General features: G+C 56.3%; 1 protein-coding gene across 3 annotated transcripts; it reads left to right on the forward strand.

The window, feature by feature from the left end:
* Positions 1-3,022: 3,022 nt before the first annotated feature.
* NYAP1 (neuronal tyrosine phosphorylated phosphoinositide-3-kinase adaptor 1) lies at positions 3,023-19,485 on the forward strand. 3 transcript variants are annotated; one of them, XM_084806866.1, is made up of 7 exons: positions 3,023-3,104; positions 4,458-4,699; positions 11,201-11,493; positions 12,106-13,377; positions 13,909-14,115; positions 14,669-14,778; positions 15,757-19,485. In XM_084806866.1, the coding sequence occupies exons 2-7, from the start codon at positions 4,509-4,511 to the stop codon at positions 16,012-16,014; spliced, it is 2,331 nt and encodes a 776-aa protein (XP_084662992.1). In that variant the 5' UTR covers positions 3,023-3,104; positions 4,458-4,508; the 3' UTR covers positions 16,015-19,485. The 3 variants fall into 3 exon arrangements, with proteins under 3 accessions (XP_084662992.1, XP_084662993.1, XP_084662994.1); XM_084806867.1 differs by lacking the exon at positions 3,023-3,104 and adding an exon at positions 3,368-3,620; XM_084806868.1 differs by lacking the exon at positions 3,023-3,104 and adding an exon at positions 3,502-3,620 and having other exon boundaries at positions 4,554-4,699.
* The last annotated feature ends 2,446 nt before the right edge of the window (positions 19,486-21,931 follow it).

Consider the following 21,931-nt stretch of genomic DNA (forward strand, 5'->3'; position numbering starts at 1 on the left):
CTGCACCCCAGCTGGGAACAGACTGTGGCGGGAGGAATGAGCCACTGCCGTGGGATCTGACGAAGAGCGTAGTAAGGTGCTGCTGCCACCTGGTGGACTGGCATCGCCACTTCCTCAGCCTCCCTCCTTGGTTTGCCCAAGGCAGCTGACTGGGGATCATGGGAAATGCAGTCCAACACCTCTGGGGGGCACCAGGTTGGGGAATGCTAGCCCAGAAACGTACAGCTGCCGGTCGACCATCCTTGGCTGTAGGTGCTCATGTTGGCCAGCGGAGGGGGGCATCGCACCCCCCCCTCTTTCTTCGATGATGTCTTAAGTGGTCCACGGCAGAGCTGGCTGCAGGCAAGGGGCCTATGTGTAGACAGCAAGGGACTAGCGCCCTGTGGAGGCTGTACTTTGTTTCTAAATAAAGGGCCACTAGGAGTCACACCTGCCAAGACTTCCCTAACATCCTAGGCGATTCTGTCGTGAGGGAGAGGCACTTTGCACGTGCTCAGTGGCATTATTTAAGAAGTTCCAGTGCAAAGCCAGGTCCTGGGGTAAGAATCCAAGTGCTTCTTGGATTTATGTCTCTCAGTCACAGCAGCCATGGCCTGTTTGAGGACTAGCATTGCAGAATACCTCCCAGAGGCAGTTGCACTTCAGAGTCAAGTATTTGCCCTTCAAATTTGGGTTGCCTTTTTCAGTCACTCGTGTATACTTTGACAGACTTGTTAAATCTTCTGGAACTTTTCTGCATAGCAACATAACAATAAATCCAGATTAAACACATGTTTATCAAAAACCTTCCAGGTCAGCCATAATCACTTGGAACATCAGATCGCTCAGATGTGCAAAAATGGCTGCTGAGAAAAGGTAAATTCACCTGGACCTCTTCATGGTGTTAAGAACTATCCTAGGCACAGGCAAGAAGCCCTTGCATAGGCAGCCCGCCCGCCTTCTTTCTGCTCCAGGATTGAAAACAGAAAGGGAGCTGTGCGGCACAGCCCCGCTCTGACTGAGCAGGGACCGGCTGTGCGCCCCCAAGGGGGGAGGGGGGGAGCAGTGGAGGCTGGCGGCTCCAGTTCTGGAGGGGCGGGGATTCCACGCTGGCGTCCGTTAGAACCGGCCAGAGCTCTAACGGTGCCATCCAAGGTTCTGCGCCCTATCCCCAAAGTGGGTTCAGCACCTCGGATAGCACCTCTAGCACTCCGGCGGGTTCTATCGGCAGCCCAGAGTGGAATCACCGCCCCTCCGAAACGGGAGCCGCCAGCCTGCGCGGAGGGGCGGGCAGAAGAACTGCGCCGGAAGATCGCGGCGGAGGCCTCCCGAGCCCCGCGTTCCGCCCCACCGTGGCCAGGCAGGCGCCGCAGGAGGGAGCCCATCCGCGGGACAGGGGCGCGAGAGCCGCCCGCGCACGCCCCCGCCGCTCCCAGCGCCCGGCCGCGAGGGGCGCGCGGCCTCTGGTCCTGGAGGTGCCGGGCCTTGCCGCCCTCCTCCGTGGCAATGCCCGCCCACGCGGCTTCTCGGGCTGCTGGCCCTCGGGCCTGGCCTCTCGCGGAAGCGCCTCCCGCGGCCGGGCGCCGCGCCGCGCCTGCCGGGCTCTCCCGCCGTCCGGCTCGCCGGGCGCCCCGCTGGGTTCTCGGGTCAGGGGAGAGGGCGGAGGCCGCCCGCCCGCCCGCCCGCCGCCGCCGCCGCCGCCGCGTGCCTCCGCGCGCCTTCATGCCTTGCCGTGCGCCCGGCCTAGAGCCCGATCGTCGCGGCCCCGCGCGCGGGGGAGCTGCTGCGGCCCCTCGGCCACGGGGCTGCCCTCGCGGCCCCTTTCCCAGTTCTGCGACATCCTTCGGGAGGGGCGGGAGCAAGGCGGCCGTGGCCGCTTGTCCGCGGATTGGGGCTGGGAAGAGGCGCCAAGCCCGAATCAGCCACGGGATGCCGGCACCGCCCGGCGGCCGCCGCTGCACGTGCGCCTTCTCCAGCCTGGCGCGGCAGCGGCGGGGAAGGAGGCGCCCGCCCGAGCCTGTGCTTCATGCCTCCGGAGGAGAGCGCCTTGCGGGCCGTCGGCCTGCTCGCGAACGTCCGAGGCGGGACCCCGGCAAGCCCGGAGGCCCGGCAGTGCCGCTGCTGCGCCCTCCCAGCCGCGCCCAGCCGCCCGCTCGCCTTCAGCAGGGAGCCCCCCGCGTGGCTTCCGCGAAGACCCCGAACGCCCCCTCCGCCTGGGCAGCAGGTCGTCCTCGCCCCCGCCTCCTCGCCCAGCGGGGGCCGGCTTGGTTCTCGCCGCCCGCCCGAGCCCGCCAGCGCTCTTCCGGGGGCTGCTTGGCCAGGAGGCTGCGGAAGGGCGCCTCGCGAGCGGAGAGCGGAGCGCCCGGCCTCGGCTCGGCGGGCGGCGGCGGCTTCGCTCCTCTCGGCCCTCCCCGGCCTGGGCGAGCAGGCGGCCAGCGGGAGGCCCGCGCCCCAGGCCAGGCCCCCGGGCCGAGCGGAGGGCGATGGGCCGGGTGTGACCGCGGCGGCTGGGCCTGGCCCGGGTCCGGCCGCGGGGCATGCCGAGGGCGGGTCCCCTTCTCCGCGGCGAGAGACGACGGCGCGGCCCCTCCGCCCCCCCGCCCCGCCCCGCCCCGGGGCTTCGAGCGTCCCAGCGGAGCGGCGGAGGCGGGCCCCGGGTGAATGCGGGCGGGGGCGGGCGGAGGAGCGGCGCGGGGCGCCGGCGCGGGGCAGGCACGAGGGCCGCGGGGGCTGGCCGCCCCGCCCGCCCCCTCCGCCGGGGTCCTCTCGCCCGCCGCCGCTGTCCCCGCTGCGCGCGCCCTCGCTCCCCGGCTCCTGGGCGGAGGGAGGCGCCGCCGCGGCGCTGCGTCAGCCGGAGGGCGCCCGCGAGGACGGGCGGAGGACGGCGGAGCCGCCGCGAGGCAGGTGAGCGGGGGCGCGGCGGGCGGCAGCGGGGCGCGGGCGGGCGAGGACGGGGCCCCGCCGCCTGCCGCTGCTGCTCGGCCGGGGTGGTCCTGCGCCTCCGCCCCGCCCGGCAACGTCGCCGCGGCAACGGGAGGAGGGCGAGGGGGAGGAGGGCGGCGGCGAGCGCGAGGCGGCGAGGGATGGAGGCGCCGGCGGCGCAGGTGCCCTCCTAGGAGCGGCAGGTCCGTGGGGCTCCGGGGGCGGGGAGCCTTGGGGCTGGGCCTGCGGCGGCGGCGGCGGGATGGGGGCGGACACGGACCTGCTCGGAGGCCGGCACGGGAGGGGCAGGGGCCCGCTTGGAGTGGGGAGCGGCCTTGGGCAGAGGGGCGGGCGGGCGGGGGTGCTTGGAATAAGCCCCCCGCCGCACAGGCGGCTCCTCTAAGGGCCTCCTCTCGCCCACAGCTCCATAAAGGGCCCCACCCTTTAAGCAAGGCCCAAGTCTGGCATAGGATGAAGGGACGACCCCCCTAAGCCAAGCCCCCAGTACTGCAGTGGGGACCCTCGCCCCGCGGCTCCGGGGCACCCGAGGAGAACGAGGCGGATCCGTGCCACGGTCATCTCCCCCATGAGGAGGAGGAAGAGAGGGCAAAGGCTTCCAGGGGGCAGAGGCGGGGGAAATGCCCCACAGACCTGTCCCCAGCTGTCCCCCAAGGTAGCCCCCCTCCACAGAAGGGGCAGCGGCCCAGACCGCCCAGCAGGTATGTGGGGACCTAGCGGGGGGGCGAGATGGGCAAGAACTGAGCCCGAGATATTGCCCCCCCCCCCCGTGTCTGGTGGGGATGGACGCGTGGCCCCAGGTGGATGGTGGGTCGCACGAGTCCCTGGTCCTCTGGGGAGGAGAGGGGGCTGCTGGCCTCACGCTCCTCCTGGCAGGGCTTGTTCCCTTCCGCATCCATCCATCCTTCCGCAGAGCTTGCCCCCTTCTCCCTTGCCAGCCCAGGAAGTGCCACCATGGGAAGGCGGAGACGGAAATGCACCATCAGCAAACGCTCCAGCCGTCTCCCGTGGGTGGCTGAAGTGGGCCACCTCCACCAGCCCAGTAGTCCGGGTTCTCAGCCTGGGACCTGGGAAGCAGCCTTATACTGAGTGAGGCCCTGGGTCCGCCTGGGCCGGTATTGCCAACCCTGACTGGCAATAGCAGCTCCCCAGGGTTTCAGGCAGGAGTTTTCCTAGGCCCACCTGGAGACACTGCCCGAGATCAAACCAGGGACGTTCTGCATTCGGAGTGGGGCCACCGCTGCTGAGCCACAGCTGCTCCCTGAGCCACGGCCACCAGTGGGACATGGGAACCTCCAGCCCAGCCCAGTGGGGTGGGCCCCAATTAGAGACTTCTGAGGTGTTCTTGAGAAACAAGAAGCTCAGCTGCTAGGCACCGGCTTGTGTGCTGAATGCAGGGCACAAGCTTAGCGACACTGTTTTAGGGACTAGCCCCATCCCAGCCCGAGCCCTGCTCCCGCCCCCAACACCTGGATCCACACACACACACAGACGCGTGCACCCTGCCATCTGTCCCTAACACGGTCTCTCTCCCTCAGCAGTGCCCCCTCTGGGCGCGCCCCTCCCCGCCGCGTGCCAGCCACCAGAAGATGAATGTCAGCCCCCAGGAAGCTTTGATCTTCGTCTTTCTGCAGTTCATTGAGGATCAGGGCCGGTGGACCTACGGGGCCCTGAGCCAGACGTGCCACCCCCGGGAGCTGCTGCAAAACGAAATGAACCTTTTGTACCGCAAGAGCAAGGTGGAGTGGAAACAGAGCAAGGACGACGAGCCCAAGAAGGGGTAAGCAGAGGGAGCTGGTGGCAGCAGCGCGCCCAGCCCTCTCTGTGGGTGGTTTTAGCAGGGTCGTTCTTCAACATCTGCCGACAAAGAATGCCGTCATAATTCACCCACCCATGCTGGGCAGCAAAGGCACATCCAGAGTTCTCCTTTTTGGGGGCTGACCAGCACCACTGGAACGCCCTGCTGATGGAGATGTGCCAAAGCCGGGCATGCGCAGGACTCAGAAGACCTGTAAGATCATTCCAGCTGGGCTGGCTTTAAATGGCTTGTAGCTTGCGTCTATAATGGGTGTCCAGTTGCGTGTCTACGAAGTTGTGACCTGTCCCAGGTTTGAGGACTGCAGGCCAAATAAATAGTATTAAATAATCCGAAAGCAGATTTACCCAGAATATCCCGCTCTGACCCGTGCACAGAAAAAGTCTTGGTTTTTGAGATACTCCCATCCCTTACATATTTTAAGATGGCCATTTTTATAGAACAAAACTGTGGATTACGCATTCTGCTTTCTGTTTTTCTCAGTAGACTTGCAACTGACCTCTTGGAAAGCCTATTTTGATATTGCTAATTTTATCATGTAGTGTTACAATCTTTCTAGTTCTTTTTTACAAGTCTAATATGAAAAGAATTGCTGTTGGTGTGTTGCAGCATTAATTCTGATTTTGTAATGGACCTGCAACTCACCTCCTGCAAAGCTTGTATTTATCCTGGTGCAGCTCAGGTCTTGAAAGCTTGCTTTGCTTGTCTTGATCCCCAGTGCAGTTACAAGACGAGGTGCTTTACTGGGGAACATGATAGGGGCAGTAGACTGTTACCTACTGTGCTTACTTGAGACAGCCAACATCTCCTCCCTGTCCATACCCTGCTTCCTGCTTCAGTGCCCCCAGGCACTTTTCCCAAGTACTCTTCACTTGCCATGACAGGCTAGGAAGAGGGATGGAATGGCATGAGTGAGAAGCCTCATGGCTCTAGCCAGATATGGGAGAACAAGGGCGGAGGGATGGGGGGAGATGAGTAGGTTCCCATTACCTAGGAAGATGCCTAGACAGTGACCTTATCATTTCCGGAATCCCGTGCAGGGAGGTCTTGCTCCCTTGGCTGCCTCAGCCAGGCATCATCTGCCCCTGAGCCCCTTGGCTGAGCCCCTTCCCCATCTCCCTGTCCTGAGACGTGCATCATATGCAAGGTGTCTTGCCTTGCTCCCGCAGCTTGTCCCCCCTGGCCTAATCCACCCACACTGGCAGGGTCCTTCCCCGCCTGGACCAAGTGCTGTAACCATAGCCCCGCCCACTGCCATTTTCGCAGGCTGTGGGGGGGGGGGGCGCCCAGGTGGTCTTTAGGAGATTGGGGGCTTTTGCTGAATGGTAGGGTGAATGAGAGCCAGCCTGCCTGCGGAAAAGCTGCTGTACTGATTGGCCCGTCTTTGGCGGGGCAGAGTGTGGAAGGCCCAGGGTCAGTGGCTGCTGAGGGAGGACCCAGCAAATGTGGCAGGGGGACGGACGGACGGACGGACTGTGACTTTCCCCCTTCTGAGGGTGAGACAGGCCGGCGCCAGCACTACATTGCAGAAATGGGGGCTGGGGGCCATTCCCCGCCCTTTGCATATTCAGGGGGGCTGGCCGAGGGCTGAGAGTGGCAAGGGAAAGGCCCTTTGCATAGGCACAAAGGACTTTTGTTGTTGTTATTTTTTCATATGAAACAGGGATTAAGAACAGGGTCTGGATCAAATCAAACCCTTGCTGACTTCAGCCTGGCACTGCATGTCTCAGAAGAGAGTCAGCAACAGAGATTTCTTGAAAAGGCTTTGATTTCTGCTCCTCCAGAGGATGATTCACATGGGCACTTTCGCCCATGTGAATGAGCATGTGGAACTGAACTTTGTGACATAGTGGGCAGCCTTACTACCACTCCTGCTATGAAGAACGACCATAAAGGTACCACAGCCTTCCCCCACCTTGTGCCCTCCAGATGTTTTCAACTTCAAGTCCCATCAGCCCCAGCCATCATGGCCAATGGTCGGGAATGCTGGGAGTTGTGGTCCAAAACATCTGGAGGGCACCAAGTTGGGTAAGGCTGATGTAATTCTTCCCATTTGCAAAGCGCTTTACAATCTTTAGTATGTTTGCTCCCTTGGCTACCCTGTGAGGTGGGTCACTACTGATCCCATTTTATAGGACAGGAACTGAGGCTGATTTGCCCAGGGCTAAATTGAACCCCTGGTCAAGGTGGAACTCGAACCAAAGTTGAAGATCACAGTTGCTCTCATCTTGTGAACACCCCAATGCCCACTCCCCTCAGTGGCTGCCGTGCTTATGAAACTCCCTTCCCCAAGAAGCCCATCAAAACCCTGAGCCTATCAGGTTGATGTAAGGCACTTTATTTCAGCTGCCATTTGGTAGCTGGGTTAAAATCTAATCAAGAGAAGGATTTTAGTATATGTTCTGTGTTGCCCAACTTTTTCAGTTGGGTGCTGTAACTGTTTTCCAAAACTCAGCAAGCCACAATGGCTCACAATAGGAGAATTCACACAAACAGTCACTACATCAGTTGTACCTTATGTGGAGGAAAATGGTCCAGTGTGTGTATCCCCCTAACACCCCCACCCACCCTCAGAGAGGTCATTGCAATGCTGTAGTTTTCAGGGTTATATCAGATAGTAGAAAAGAGTAAGCATAACGTGAAGCCAAACAAGAGAGTAAAAGTGTTTAAAAAGCAACGGGCAACCCACTCGCAGAGACCAAAAGCCTGTTCAGAGCTTTTCTGGGCTTCATCATGAAATGACAGCACCTAGAAAACTGAGATCCCCGAGATCCTGGAGTGCTTGAACATTCAAAGGTGGCAGCCAGTGAAAGGGAGCTTCTTCCCCAAAGAATGGCACCATTTGTACATGCAGCTGCCTGCCACGAAAGGCCAGTGGCGCGATAGGGAGGTTGAATCCCCCCCGGTGGTTGTCAGCAAAAGAGGCTCAGCCATCATAAAATCCCCCGGTTAGTAGTTGCCCCAAAGACCTCTAGCCCAGGGCAGGCTGTGCTGGGCTTTCTCACCAGCAGCCTGCCCCCAGGATGTCCTGGAGAGCCCTGAAGAAGGTGCTTCCACCGTCGCACTGCAGGTCCTCCTCGCTTGCTCCTGTAAGCAGGAAATGGTTATGTCCCCCCACTCCTCTGACAGGCTCATCCCGTGGTGGTGCTCCTGTGGTAAGCGCCAAGCAGCCATCCCCCGTTGGTGCCTCACAGACACCATTTCAGAGTCCCTGCAGGGTCTTGGAGTGCCCAGCACAGGGTCACTCTAGAGCACCGTAGGAATTTAGGGCAGCGGCTCATCGTTGCCTGCTATCAGGTGAGGGGGTGCGGAGTGGTGTCAGTGCCAGTGAGGCTTGTGGGTGCAGGTGTGGACACCAGCCCAGCTCTGGCCTCTGTGTCCTTGTCCTCTGAAAGCCCTTCTCTGAGCGTGAACCCTTATTTGCCCTCTGCTCCCGCCCGTTACCGGCACACCGGCACCCACTTAAGCCCGGAACGCGTCTCTTGGGAGTGCTGCTGCCAGGCCAAACCCTTTCAGTTTGCACAGCTGGTCCTTGTCGAATTTCATTTTGATCTGCCCACCTCTTCTCTTGGTTGAGATGGTTCTGACTGTTCAGTGTGGCCTCAGGATGCTCAATCTGTGTCTGAAGGGACTGGCAAGGAGACGGACTCCTCCATGGCTGCTTTGCAGCCTCCTCTGCTCGTACCTGTCCCAAACAAACCAGGCCTGTTTCAGTACAGGAAGTGAAGGGTTAAGGCACCAGCAGGCTGATGTTGCCAGGCTCCTGCAGGTCACCCAGACGCAGTTTCCATGGAAACCACTGGGCCATCAGCCAGCATCCTGCTGCATCCTCATGCTTTTGGTACCCAGGACCTTTCACTCCAGTGAATAAAAACGGGGTGGGGGAGGAAAGGCGATTTTGCCAACAGGGACAGTAAGAGGTGTGGCTAGGAAAGTCAGAAGGAAGACTCTTGGAAAGGGCAGCATGCATCCTGAACTGTGGGAAGGAAAGGTGTGTGTGGTAACATGAGACCAATGGATGGGTGTAGAGCAGAGAAAGAGGAGATGGTGGTGAAATGTGCTTTGGAGAGGAAGTAGGGGTCTTAAAGCTGGCAGACCCCAAGGTGGTTTGGCCAGTGTCTTACGGACCGCGGTGTGTGGAAAGGTGTGAAGAGCACATGCGGACGGTCTCAGGTTGAGGCTGGAAAAGGCCGCCCCCACCTGAAACACTGGAGAGACGCTGCCAGTCAGTGTTGACAATACTAGGCCAAATGGACCAAGGAGGTCGGCAACTTCCTAGGTAGTGAGTTTTGAAGCTGCACAGAATTCTTAAGGGACCTGCCCGAAGAACAATTCTGTGCAGCTCAAAGGCCTTCTACTCTACTGTCCGATCAAAACTGCCTCAGTTAACGGTGTCTTGTGAGTCATTCCGGATCGTGGTTGTCTTTGTTTGGTACAGACACAGCAGCTACCGCTGGAGCTATGAGCTAAGATAGCAGGAGCAGGGGTGGGGATGGGGACGGGCCAGCAGCGCTGGCTGACCCAGCTCTGCCTTGTGCGGGTTAGAGGGATGTGTTGGGTGCACATTGGGCTGGGAGGGTGGGAGACGGTGGCTGGACATACATGTGGGCTGAACAGATAAGACAGACGATTTGGGAAACAAATGGGAGTGGGGGACGAAGCTGGATGGGCTGATGGAGGGAACGGAAGAGGCTCCCCCTCACCCACCAGCTTCCCAGCAGTTTCCTGCTTGCCTGGCTGTGAATGCTGCTGCTGCAGGCACTCTGTCTCACCCAGACCTAGTGTGATAACTGGAGGTGGAATCTGGCGATGCCAGACTGGCTGGGCCCTGGCCAACGTCTCCGGTGTCTCCGGAACCAGGGAGCAGCTGAGGATTTGTTTACTCACCCGGCAGCATCTGCTGCCGGCACGCCTGGCTCTCTGCTGCCATGCCAAGAGAGGATGGCCCTGTGGGGTGTGACTGCGGAGCCCTGGCCAGCATCCTGGGAAATGGGATGGATGTCAGAATCAAGGGGCGTTTGGAGGAGGCCACTCCCAGCCTTTGGTGCTTTGCCAGCTGGAGGCGGACATACTGCAGCGCATTGCTCTGCTGTCTGCTCCCAGCAAGGACAACGTGTGTGTGTGTGGGGGGGGGAGATGCACTGAAAAGGTGTGGAAGCTGGAGCCCAGACTTTGGGAGATGGGTGTGGAGAGAACCTCTGTGAGGAGGGAGCTTCTCTCTGAGCTTGGAGGCTCACTTGAACCTGCATTGACCTGCTTGACATAATCCATTCAGCAAACTGGTTCAAAGTGCCCTCCGCTCTGTCTCTTTCCTTGCTCTGAAAAACAAGAGTTCCCAGTCATTTCAGTAAACCTCTGTGTGTTTTGGGACATCAGTTTTCCCTTAAGAAGCAAACAATTAAGCAATATCTGAGGAACAGTCTTTGTGTAAACTGGAGCATCTTTTCTGGAAGAACTGGGGCTTCCCAGGAATCAAGGTCTTCTGGGGATTTATGAAGTTGGGGCATCATATTTAGGATGCAAGATCTTCTGAAAGGAGGGGCTTTTCCTAACATCCATTCTCTCCCTGCCAAGGATGACGTTATGCGCGCTGCCCAGCCCTAAGCAGTGGGAAGCCCCTGGGGCAGCACTCCCCAGGGTTCGGTTCCCTTGGGGTGAGAGAGTGCACTGGTGTCTGTAATATTACCTGTGTTTAGCAGTATACACACAGAGCATCAGTGGAGGCGAAAGGGCCCTCCTGCAAGACAGCAGACCCACACGCTCATCAGGTCCGCAGAGAGGGAAGCTGTGCCGCACGGTCCTGTGCCTGCCGCCAGCTCTCTGCTCTCCCTTCTCGCCTCTCACTTCCTTCCAAACTGCCAGCAGCTGTTTCTCTCTCACACACCTCTGCCCTCTCCCTTCACTTGCTCCGAGCTCTGATGGTGACTCATTCAGAAGTGCAGAGAGATCCGCAAACACCAGCAGACCATCTCCTAGCCACGGCCTCCTATGGATGAAACATCATCTGGCCATTCTGGATGATTAGCCAGCCATCTGCCCAACCAAGGAATGGTCAAGCGGACTGGCTGGAACACCAGGGTGCCTAGAGATCTCTGAGGGCTCCTTCTTGTTCTGAGTTCAGTAAGCACCCTCATCGTGGGCTCCAGGAGCTCCTTGGCCAGCTTAGGGGCAAATCCCAGAAGAACAGGGACTCGTGTGCACCCCAGGGATACTGGAAGGGTGCTGGCAGGCAGGTCTTACTAGCCCCCCTCTTCAAAGCAAATCTGCCACATGGTGCCTTAAGTCCTTCAGGCAAGGGCATTCCGAATTCGGGGTGGCGTGCAGCACGATGTTGCACGCTTCTGTGCTGTATCGGGATTCAGGCGGGGCTGTGACAGGAGGCTCCTTGGCCGCTGGAGTGTGGACGCGGAGCCGTGGAGCTTGGCCTGCCTGTGGCGTCATTTCTCTCTCCCTCTTCCTTCACAGTTCGGCCAAGGAGCCCGGCGTGGGGAAGGTGCGGGACGTGGCCTCCTTCCGGCGCCATTTCAGGATGGGGTTCATGACCATGCCAGCCTCGCAGGAACATGCCCCACACCCCTGCGCCAGCAGCATGGCGCCTCGCTCCCTTTCCTGCCACTCTGTGGGCAGCATGGACAACAGTTCAGGGGACGGGGCTGCCGGATCTCGCAAGCCCCCTGCTAAGCCCAAGCGCCACCCCAGCACCAAGCTCAGCACGGAGGCCGGGGCCATCCTGGAGCCAGCAGGGAGCAAGAGAGGAAGTAAGGATGGGTCTGTATCATCTTCAGAGTAATGCCGGGATGCACTGGAGAATGCCGTGCAGCTGCCGCAGGGTGGCATTCATGGTGGCGGTGTTACTCGGGAAAGCTGTAGGGCGGGTCTTGCTGCCTGCCTGCCTGTCCCCGAGGCTCCTGCTGGCTGCTGGAGCGCCAGCACCAGAAGATGGGTTTGCCTCGTGAAGCGGGGGCGGGGCGGGGTGCAGAAGAAAAGGCAGGGGCCAAGGCTGGGGTGCCACCAGCCTGTGTGAGCTGGCTGGAGAGAAAGTTCGCAGGCAAAGGCAGTGGGAGAGCAAGAACCAGCAAGAACAGAGTCTGGTAGGGCCCCATGTCACCAGAAGTAGGGAGACTTGATGCATGCAGGGGCGGGGGGCTTAATTTCTGGGAGGTGATGCGTCATGGTTCCATCTGCGTCCCATATGTGCCCAAAGGCCTTTGCTTATTTCTGACTTTGCATGTTCCGGAGTGGAGTCCCAGCACTGCAAGCGGTGGCTGGAGCCCAGCACTGAGCGTCCTCGTTTTGCCACCACCCCGCTTGCTCCTCGTGCCTTTGGCATCCACGCTTTCTCATTCTTCTGTGTTCCTTTTCTCCATGAGGTTCCCAGAAGTCAAGTGCAGAGAGTCGAGAATCGGGGCGCAGGGTGCCCCCGCAGAAGCCAAAGCGCAGCCCCAACACCCACCTGTCGGTCTCGTTCGACGAGACATATTCGGGGCGGCTCCCGGGCCCCACTCTGGGTGGGGCGATGCCGCGCCATGGCCGCGCCCCCTCCCACAGCCACACCAAGGGCTCCGACGCTGAGGAGGATGAGCCCGTCTACATCGAGATGGTGGGGGACATTTTCCGGGCCCCCGGGGGCCCCTCTCAGATGCCCAGCACAGCCGACGAGGACTCGGATGAGAGCGAAGCCATTTACGAAGAGATGAAATATCCGCTCCCCGATGAAGGCGGGGACTCCCGCCCCAGCGGGGCCCCAGCCTCCCCACGTCATCGGCCAGCCAAGCGGGAGCCGGCCAAGGCGGTGACCAGTGCCAAGACGTCTCCATGTGAGATCCCACCACCCTTCCCCAACCTCTTGCAGCACCGGCCCCCTTTGCTGGCCTTCCCCCAGGGCAAGAAAGGCTACAAAGGCACCAGCCAGGATGGCTCCAAGTTGCCTGTTCCGTGCCACGTGAAGGAAGCTCCATCCGCCCCTATGACACCGCAGGTCCCCAGTCACCATCACCAGCGGGGGGGCGAGAGCACTGCCTTGGGTCCTTCTGGCCGCGCCCGCAGCCACTCCACACCGCTCCCCCCGCAGCCCGCTGGCCAGAACAAAGCCGAAAAAGAGATCCCCAATTCCCACAGCATGATCTGTCCGCCAGCCAGGCAGGCCCCTGTGCCGGCACCGCCACCAGCCTCAGTCCCTTCCCTGTTGCCGGTGAAAGAGAAGCCTGCTGTTTCCTACACCATGGTGTACTCAGCTGTCAAGGTCACAACGCACACCGCCCCTGCGGAGCAGAAGACGGAGAAAGAGATTTCGGTGCTGCACGGCATGCTGTGTGCCCGCCCGTCCGCTGTGCCCTCTTGTAAACAGGTGCAGAGGGCAGGCACCCTGCCTGAGCCACCTCCTCTGGGCATGGTCTGGACTTACCCTGCCCCCTGTGCAGGGATGAAGCGCCCACCAGCATACGAGAGCATCAAGAATGTGGGCGCCAAAGCTTCTTCGGCAGTGAAGATCCAGCTTCGGGACAGGGCGTTCGCTAGCATTGCCTGCTCCCACATTCTGTCCGGTGATGGATGCAGCCAGCCTGCGGGAGAGGAGGAGCCGTTTGGATGGGTGCTGCAGAGAAGAATGGGCTACACAGACCGGAAAGGGAAAGAAACAGAGAGTGAGTGGGGCCAACACAGGGACTTCTGGGGTGGCTTGGATTGTGGGGATCGGAAGGTGACCGCCCAGGCTGCTGCCCTTCAGGGGTTGCAAACCCGCCTAAGGGCAAACTGAGCCGCTCTCCTCCTGCAGGGGCTGCTGCCTCCAACCGGAGGGTGCATGGTGCTAGCCAGGAAGGAGTGGGCTCTTCTCACAGCGCTGCCATCTTCTTCCTGGCTGAGTCCACTTGCCAGTGTCAGGGGAGGAAATTTCCTCTCCAGGGGACACCTTTTCCAAGCATTTGCAGAACGAACGAGGCCTCATTGCTAAGGCGAGCCCAAGCCCTTCCTCAGTGCTGATCCCAGAGGTGCTGGGCTGGCAGCGGCAACAGCAAGGAGCCCTGACCATGCTCAGTGGCGACACTCCTGTTCCCTAATTTTCTTTGAAAAGGCTCCCTGGGACAGGAACTAGGACTCTTTCCCTCCAGGACTGGCTAACCATGGGGCCTTTCCAGGCTGTCTGCACCCCCTGAGCTTTTTCTCGGCCCTTGCAGAGGCTGCGGGTTGCCCCCAGGCGTGGGACAGCAGTGACAGTGCTCAGCCCAAAATGGAAAAGGAAGAGAAGGCTTCGCCAGGCCTGCTGCAGTCAGGTATCCCAGTCCGCGCCCTGGGGCCTGAGAGTCTTGCTGCCAAGGCGCCAGGAGGAAGGACGAGCCTGCCTGTTCCCTGCCAGACATTTCCTGCCTGTCACCGTAATGGAGGTGAGGCTGCTGTGCAAGGTGTGGGCTTTCTGCATAACCGAGTGTGTCAGGCTTGCAGACACAGCCTTCTCTGCCTGCAGGAGGGTTTGTTTGGGGGGCGAAGGATCCTTGTTTGTTCGTTGGCTGGTTTTGGCTGCAGATCTTGTACACGATGCAGCTGCAAAGAAGCAGGTGACCTTCAAATGAGGACAGACTGCAGCAAGCAAGATGGGCATGCAGAGAGAGACACCCACAGAAGTTTGCTCACTTGTTGGTTAGGCTGGATTCTCTTTGCCAGGAGGCATTCCTAGGGGTTCCTCGTCTCTCCCCTCTGCCCCAAATCGTGCCTTGTTGTGGGAGGCAGGGCATGGGGGAGGAGGATTTTGTTATTGTGCTTTATGCAGCGTATGGAGTCTGCTCCTCCCGGCCTTGTTCTTGTTCCACATCACTAGCATGCCCCTGATGACGAATGATTGGCATACAGGGCCAATCTGTGCAGAGACAGGGCCGGAAGGGGTGGGGGCTCATCGGCCTGCATGGTTCACAAATCTGCTTCCTGCCTCCCCTCCCCCAGATCTCACCGGTGGCTACCTTCTGGGCCGCTCGGCATCCACCTCTGGTGTCCGCCATGCCGCGCTTCACACGCAGAGGCCGTGCAGCCATCCCCGGGACCCAGCCAGCCTGGTATGTTGGAGTGGAGGGATTGTGGGGCAGGGGAGAGAGGGGGAAGTGCCCGGATTCTCTAAGGGGGGCGGTCTGGTGGGCTAGACCAAGGGTTTCTGGGAGCATGCCTTTCATGGCTCCATGAAAATGGAGGGGAAGGCTGGTGTCTTCAAGCAGGGGATGCTGGGATGTGGGATTGCCAGGTTCTCTGGCACAGGAGTGAAGCATAATTGTGGAAACAGCAGCTGATCATGAATGGCATTCCTGCCGCTGGGATGGGTGGGGAAGTCTAAATGGCTAGAGCAGGAGCAGGTGAGAATCAGAATTTTAAAAATCTTTGTGTCCTCTTCTTCCAGGGGAAAAAATGAAATTTGGGGGGAAAACAAATACTTGCAGAATTCCTTTTACTCTCTTGGGCCTGGAAGTCATACATAAAACCAATCTGCCATGACATTCTTATGCTGAAATAGGACGGGCAGGGTAGAAATATAGAAACAAATGTTCAGCTGTATTTATGTGAGTTTTTTTTCCAGTTCCCCCATCACTACCACCATCAAATTCAGCCGAACACAGGACACTGCCTTATACTAGGTCCGATTATTTGTCCATCTAGACTTGCATTGTGCACGATGTCAGCAGCGGCTCTTGAGGGTCTCAGGCAGACAGAGGTCTTTCCCACCACTCGCTGCTTAAGCCTCCCTCACTGGAGATGCCTGCAGGGACTGAGCCTGGGACCTCCTGCATGCAAAGCAGCTGCTCTGCCACTAACCACCCCCCCCCCCGCCCCCATACTGGCTCGTATTTGCTGACCAGGCTACAGGGAGAGCAGGAGAGCGCCGTCTGTCTTTCCCCGCCCAGAAGCTCTCGCATCACTCCGCCAACTGGCGAGGGGTGAGGCCTCTGGACCCAGGCACTTACTTATTGGGGGGGAGGGGACGGGAAGGAATGGCTGCATGGGAAGCATTTGTCCTCTTTGTGATGATCTCCCTGTTCCCACAGGCCTTGCAGCACGCACAGCTGCCGGCCCCCGGAGTCCCACAGAGCTCGCGTGAAAGGGATGGCAAGCTGCTGGAGGTAATTGAGCGCAAGCGGTGCGTCTGCAAGGAGATCAAAGCACGGCACCGTCCTGAACGCAGCCTGTGCAAGCAGGAGAGCATGCCCATCCTGCCCAGCTGGCGGAGGAACACGGAGAACCGCAAGTCCGGAACACCGCCCTGCCGCCGCCAGCAGACAGTGCTCTGGGACACGGCCATCTGACAGTGGGGGCTGAGCCCCAAGGAACCAGTGCCTTGTGCTGGCCAAGCTGGACGTGTTGCAGGGCTCACCGCTGGCAGCACAGCGGCCTGCCCATGGGCTCTGCAGGCCTGGGACAGACCAGAGACTGTGGGTTGCTTGGGGTGCTGCCCCCTACTGAGCTATGGCTGGGAAGATACTTCTGGTGAAGGAGGGTGAATTTCTCTTCAACAGTGTCTTGGATAAAAAGGGCACTGAAAACGTCAGGCCAACAACCCTGGATAACCAGCTGCCGCACTCCAAGGAACCCCTGCATAAATGGCCGCAGCCATGCCTGAGGCAGCTGCACATCAGAGGCAAGCACGTTTGCCTGTTAGGAACAGCTGCCCCCACCCCAGAGCCCCCCGCATCTATGCCAGCTGACCGACGCGTGAGATGCCGTCACTCGCCTTTCCAGGAGGCTGCGGGGGGCAAGCATAGCCATGGTGTGGCCCTGCGTGTCAGGCTCAACAGTGCCACCTCCTCCTTTGCCAAAAGATGCTGGGGTAGAAGTGCCTGGAGCACTTCCCATCCCTCACACGATTTTCCTTCCATTTCTGAAAATGCCACTGGGGAGGGCGGGGGACTGTAAATTTCACATGGGCCCCTGGCTGAGATGCCCGAAATTCCTCCTTGAAGAGTTTGGAGGAAACGGGAGGAAGGGGCTGATCTGACAAACCTGCGGTGCTGAGTTTTTGGTCTGCCAGTTATGAGAGGGGGGGAGAGAGAGAGAGAGAGAAGCCATTACCCAAGAGCAAAAAACAGGAAGAGCAAAAGGGGTGGTGGTGGGGAGGCTGAAATCTGATTTTCAGCGCAAGCGCTGCCCTTCATCACTGTGGGTGTCTCAAGCTCTTGTCTGCTGCCAGTTCCCAGCTGTCTAAAAAGATACAAACCGTTGCTTACAAAATGATGACGCCACTTCCAGCCCAGCAGTGAAAGTATGAAAACACTAATTTTTCATCCATCAAATCTGAGAAACGGGAACAAGATTTTGGTGGAAAATGCGGTTCTTCAGATACCACCGCCAAGCAAAAAAAAAAAAATCAGATCTGCTCCATGAATGTTTTCCCATGTAGTAAAATGGTAAATTTAATTTCATGGTCACAGATGTGACCTGCTACAGTGTATTTTAAATGTATTCTTCTTGTTTCCTGCCCCAATTTCTTGTTTTCCGGTTCATTTTTGCTAGCTTGAGAGCTGATACTTTTGAAATCCAGCAGGTTTGACTAATTTCATAGACTAAGGATGCCAAAATGGACCTTTCTCAGTGTTTCATCTCCCACTGATTCTACTTTCTTAAGGGCGCAATTCTATGGCCTCTGGACTGTGGTTAGACAGCCATAGGATGTTTTGATTTTCAGGAACTGACCTCGGAGCCCGCGATCTGAGGTTGGTTCCCAGAAAACCACCTCCCTGCCCCCTCGTTGGCAGCACAGATTGGTCCGGGCTCCGCACTCGGAAGAGTGGCATGGAACGGGAGGAAAGGGGGTGTTCCCGGCAGTGGGGATGGGCAGGGATGGAAGAAGCATCATTATGACGCTTCCTGTGCTTTGTCTGGCCGCCGCCCCCACTCTGAACCGCTCTGGCTAGACAGCCAAAATTAGCTGTCTAGCCGGTAATGCAGGGCAGCCAGAGTGCAGAGGAGAAGATGCCCTCCATGCTCCACCCAACCTGCATTGGATAGGAGTTCGGAGGCAGATGCCTATCCCGATAGGATTGCTCCCTTAGTCTGCTGACTGAATTCCTTTAAGTTAATTAATTTTTCCTGCCAAGAAAAACAAAATGGAAAGTTGGAGATTTTAGAGAAGATTTTAGTGGAAATGGCATACCTTTGGGGTCTGGTTTGATTTAAATGACAACTAGTATTATGCCACAATTCAGTGTCACAGTGGATTTTTTCTTGTTGAGAAAGCGCAGATGGGGAAACTACCTCTGTGTCCTCTCTAGGCGTTAGAGGGTGAATAGCCTGCATTCTCAATTCCAACTGGTTCCTTGCTGTGGCAAAAGAATTCTGGCCCTCCCTGGGCACTGGAGGACTCAAGAACTCTGTGGGTTTTATTCATTGCAGATTAAACACAGGGTAAAGAACACGATGTAAACTAGTGCCAGACACCATCATACACTAAGTGTGACACGCAATAAACACCTCATAAAGGGGGATGAGAAAAATATTTAGACATTACCCACTTTTCCCTTCACAGAGCTAGGCAACAGGGTCAAATGTGGGGGAGCTCTGGAAGACCAGCCAGTGTTGGGAAGATCGCCAGCCTCCTACTGCTAATTTGGGAATCCTTTTAAACTCACAATGGTGTGGATCATTAATCAGCATGGTATTGTGAAAGCAACATCATACCCTTCAACCCTTCAGCAGCCCACTTATCCCTCCTGATGCCATCACTTGCCCCATTCCCTGCCACCTGCCCCATCCTCTCCACAAATACTGGCTTTTCCTCCTGCTCCTCTAAATGCGCTTCATGTGTACACACATGCACACACACTAGGCCTGTCTTCAAAATGATTCCTTCACCCACCATTCCAGGTGATGACTTTACTGTTGTCAGCAGCCAGTTTTGATGGCAAAGAACTGGTGAAGGCTGTGGGTGCTCCTGAAATTACAATCCCCTCCATCTGCACAAGCATTTCGGTCAATGCATTTAAACTCTCATCTTTAGCCAATCTAAATTGGTTACGAGGTTTTTAGAATCTGTTCGTTTATTATTTATTTATTTCGCCTAAGTCTGAATGTAGGAATGTATGGATTCTGTTAAATCTGTTCTGCCTGTGTTTTGTGGATTGTCAGGGGTCTTTCGTTCCATCTTCCACTCATTGACAGAATCAGATATTTTTAGGGATGTATGAGAATTTCATTCTTATTTGCACAAATCCCCCCCAAAGTTAAAACAATGGACCTCAAGTCCACAGAATCCACATGACTTGGAAAAAGCTGCTGTGCTTCAGAGTCCTCAGTCAGATTCATAGAAATGAATCTCCTGTGAATCTGGTGCGGATTCCTCCCTGTCTGGATCTCAGTGTTCAATGAATGCTTGAGACAATTTACAATAAACTAAAAAAAACCCAATATAAAACAATTCCAAACAAAACAAGACGAAAGCAAAAACGAAACTGATGCACACATTGCATCAAAATGCACACATTGCAATGAAAGAGGAATCTTCTAAACTCAGTGGCTCGGCAGAACAGTATGGTTTTTACCAGCCATCTAACAGCCATTATTATTATTGACTCCTGGAAAGTGAATTCCACAACTGGGGTGCTGCTACGCAGAAGCTCATCCCAGAATTACTCCCATCCCAGCACCATTGAACCCTTCCCATGTCCCACTTCTGCTTCCAACCGCAGATCCATTAGCCGCAATTTCCTGTTAGCGTCCACAAGACACGGCTGGACCGGTTGGGGCGCTGGCATGAATTAGATTTACAATTTAATTAGGGTTACAAAAAAGAAAAGAAAAAAGTATATGGCACCACCGTAGAGCTGAAGGAAAACCCAGTTGGGACTTCTGGGTTTTATGCTCTAACCCGATTTAAGTATTTCACAAGATTGTTTAGCGTAGCAAAATGATGAAACTGCTTTGCAAAAATATTTATGCTGGGGATTCATGGATTCATGGGAGGGTATTTATATATTAAAAATGATGGAAAGAAAATAAAACTTGTCATGATGGGTTGCTCTTCTGAGGACTAGTTTCTTGTGCTCAAGCCTTGGCTTTACACACGTGCGCACGCACACAATCAGAAGAGGAAATGCTCTGTATTATTATCTTCTGTTACTCTTAAGATTTGAGCAACATACAGGATAGCATACAATGCTCAGACATCAGAACAAAACCTCATTGATTCAAATGGATTCATGCTTCTGCTCTGGACAAGACCACAAAGACCCAGTGAAGCCAGTTCAGAACTCCCATCCACTGGGATGTACTTGGGTTTTCAGCTATTTCACAGATACCACTGCCAATCTCCCAATGATTTCTACAGATTCAGCTTCTCAGTGACCCCAAGAGAGTCACTCCTGGTGAAGCACCACTGTCGCTGACAGAAATATTCTTATCTCCACACATTTTATTCATTTATTTATATTAAAATGTATATCCCCGATGTAAACAACACTGATGTATACAAGTATTGGTGTTGTTTACCAACAGTAACAACCAATATTTTAGTGGAAGCATCTGCAAATTTTATATCTCATAAGAATTGCCTTTGCAGGTTCAGGCCAAATTCCATCTAATCCAGCGTTATGATTTCATCACTGGCCAGTCAGTTGCCTTTGCACCCTCACTAGCAGGGCACAAGGGAGGCGGCCTCCTCTCTTTCCCTTGTTTGTCCTCGGTATATAATTTTCAGAGATAGACTGTCTCTGTTCAAGGAGGTTCTACTTAGTTATGTCCAGCAGCCATTTGGATAGACTCCTCTAAATTTGTCCTACCATTCTTTTCTGAAGCTACGTTAGTGACAATCATCACATCTTGGGGTTATCAATTCTGCAAGTTAATTACATGTTGTTGCCATGTTTTATCTCCTGTTTTAAGCAAGACTCTTTGATGATTAAGAAGTTGGTTGACAGATTTTTATCTGTTTTCCTATAACTTTCAGAATCTGTCCCACTAAAGACAGGATGTAGTCTCATTAAAGGGGCAAAGTGCAGTGTATTTCTCCCAATATCTGGCCTCCAGAGCTAATTCTAAAACATAGAATCATAGAACAGTAGGGTGGGAAGGGGCCTACAAGACCATCGGGTCCAACCCCCTGCTCAATGCAGGAATCCAAGTCAGAGCATCCCTGGCAGATGTCTGTCCAGCCTCGTCTTGAAGGCCTCCAGTGTGGGAGAGCCCACCGTCTCCCTAGGTAATGGGTTCCGTTGTCGTATTGCTCTAGCAGGACGTTTTTCCTGATGTTCAGCCGGAATCTGGCTTCCTGTCACTTGAGCCCATTATTCTGTGTCCTGTACTCCAGGGTGAATGAGAAGAGATCCTGGCCTTCCTCTCTGGGACAGCCTTTCAAGTCCTTGAAGAGCGCTATCATATCTCCCCTCAGTCTTCTCTTCTTAAGGCTAAACATGCCCAGTTCTTTCAGTTTCTCTTCCTGGGCTTTGTTTCCAGGCCCTGATCATCTTTGTTGCCCTCCTCTGAACCCTCTCCAGTTTGTCTGCATCCTTCTTAAAGTGTGGTGCCCAGAACTGGACACAGTACTCCAGATGAGGCCTAACCAGTGCTGAATAGAGGGGAACTAGTACTTCCTGGGATTTGGAAGCTATGCTTCTATTAATGCACCTCAAAAGAGCATTTGCCTTTTTGGCAGCCACATCACATTGTTGGCTCATATTCAGCTTGTGATCGACAACAATTCCAAGATCCATCTCGCTTGTAGTGTTGTTGAACCATGTATCCCCCATCTTGTCACTGTGCATTTGGTTTCTTTTTGCACCGAAGTCACTGAAGCCATTGCACCGAAGTCAGGTCCTGTCAGGTTATATGCACTCGCATTAAAACGTGATTATTCACACTCACCCATTTTCCCCGTTGCGGTTCTTGATCGAATGCACAAGCTCGGTTCACACTCAAGAGCTGTGCTGTTTTCCTGCTCTTAAAGACGGCAGCTCTCATTGGAGGAGCAGAAACTCTTCCTGTTTCTGCTCATTTCCCGTCCTCTCTTCCTCTATCCCTGTGTGTGTGTGTGTGTGTGTGTGTAGGGATGGCGCGAGCATCCTGTTGGGGCTCGAAGCCCGGTGAGAGCTTGTCCCTTGCTGCCGCCGCTATAGCAGGTGGAGGTGGAGGGAAGAAGGAGGCACCTATACTCTTCTCCTCCCCCACCTGCTGGAGGCCAGGGTGAGAGGCTGGGGGGTGTCTGCTGATGCTCTTTTCCCTGTACCAGCCCTTTGT

Source organism: Heloderma suspectum, chromosome 6 (genome assembly GCF_057233095.1).
Source record: "Heloderma suspectum isolate Gila_16-S chromosome 6, 16-S_ref, whole genome shotgun sequence".
Lineage (NCBI taxonomy): Eukaryota > Metazoa > Chordata > Lepidosauria > Squamata > Helodermatidae > Heloderma > Heloderma suspectum.

Coding starts and splice junctions, on each gene's coding strand:
- NYAP1 (XM_084806866.1), top strand. CDS start 4,509: ATGAATGTCAGCCCCCAGGAAGCTTTGATCTTCGTCTTTCTGCAGTTC. Junction 4,700..11,200: donor GACGACGAGCCCAAGAAGGG/GTAAGCAGAGGG, acceptor CTTCCTTCACAG/TTCGGCCAAGGAGCCCGGCG. Junction 14,116..14,668: donor TGCCTGTCACCGTAATGGAG/GTGAGGCTGCTG, acceptor CCCCTCCCCCAG/ATCTCACCGGTGGCTACCTT.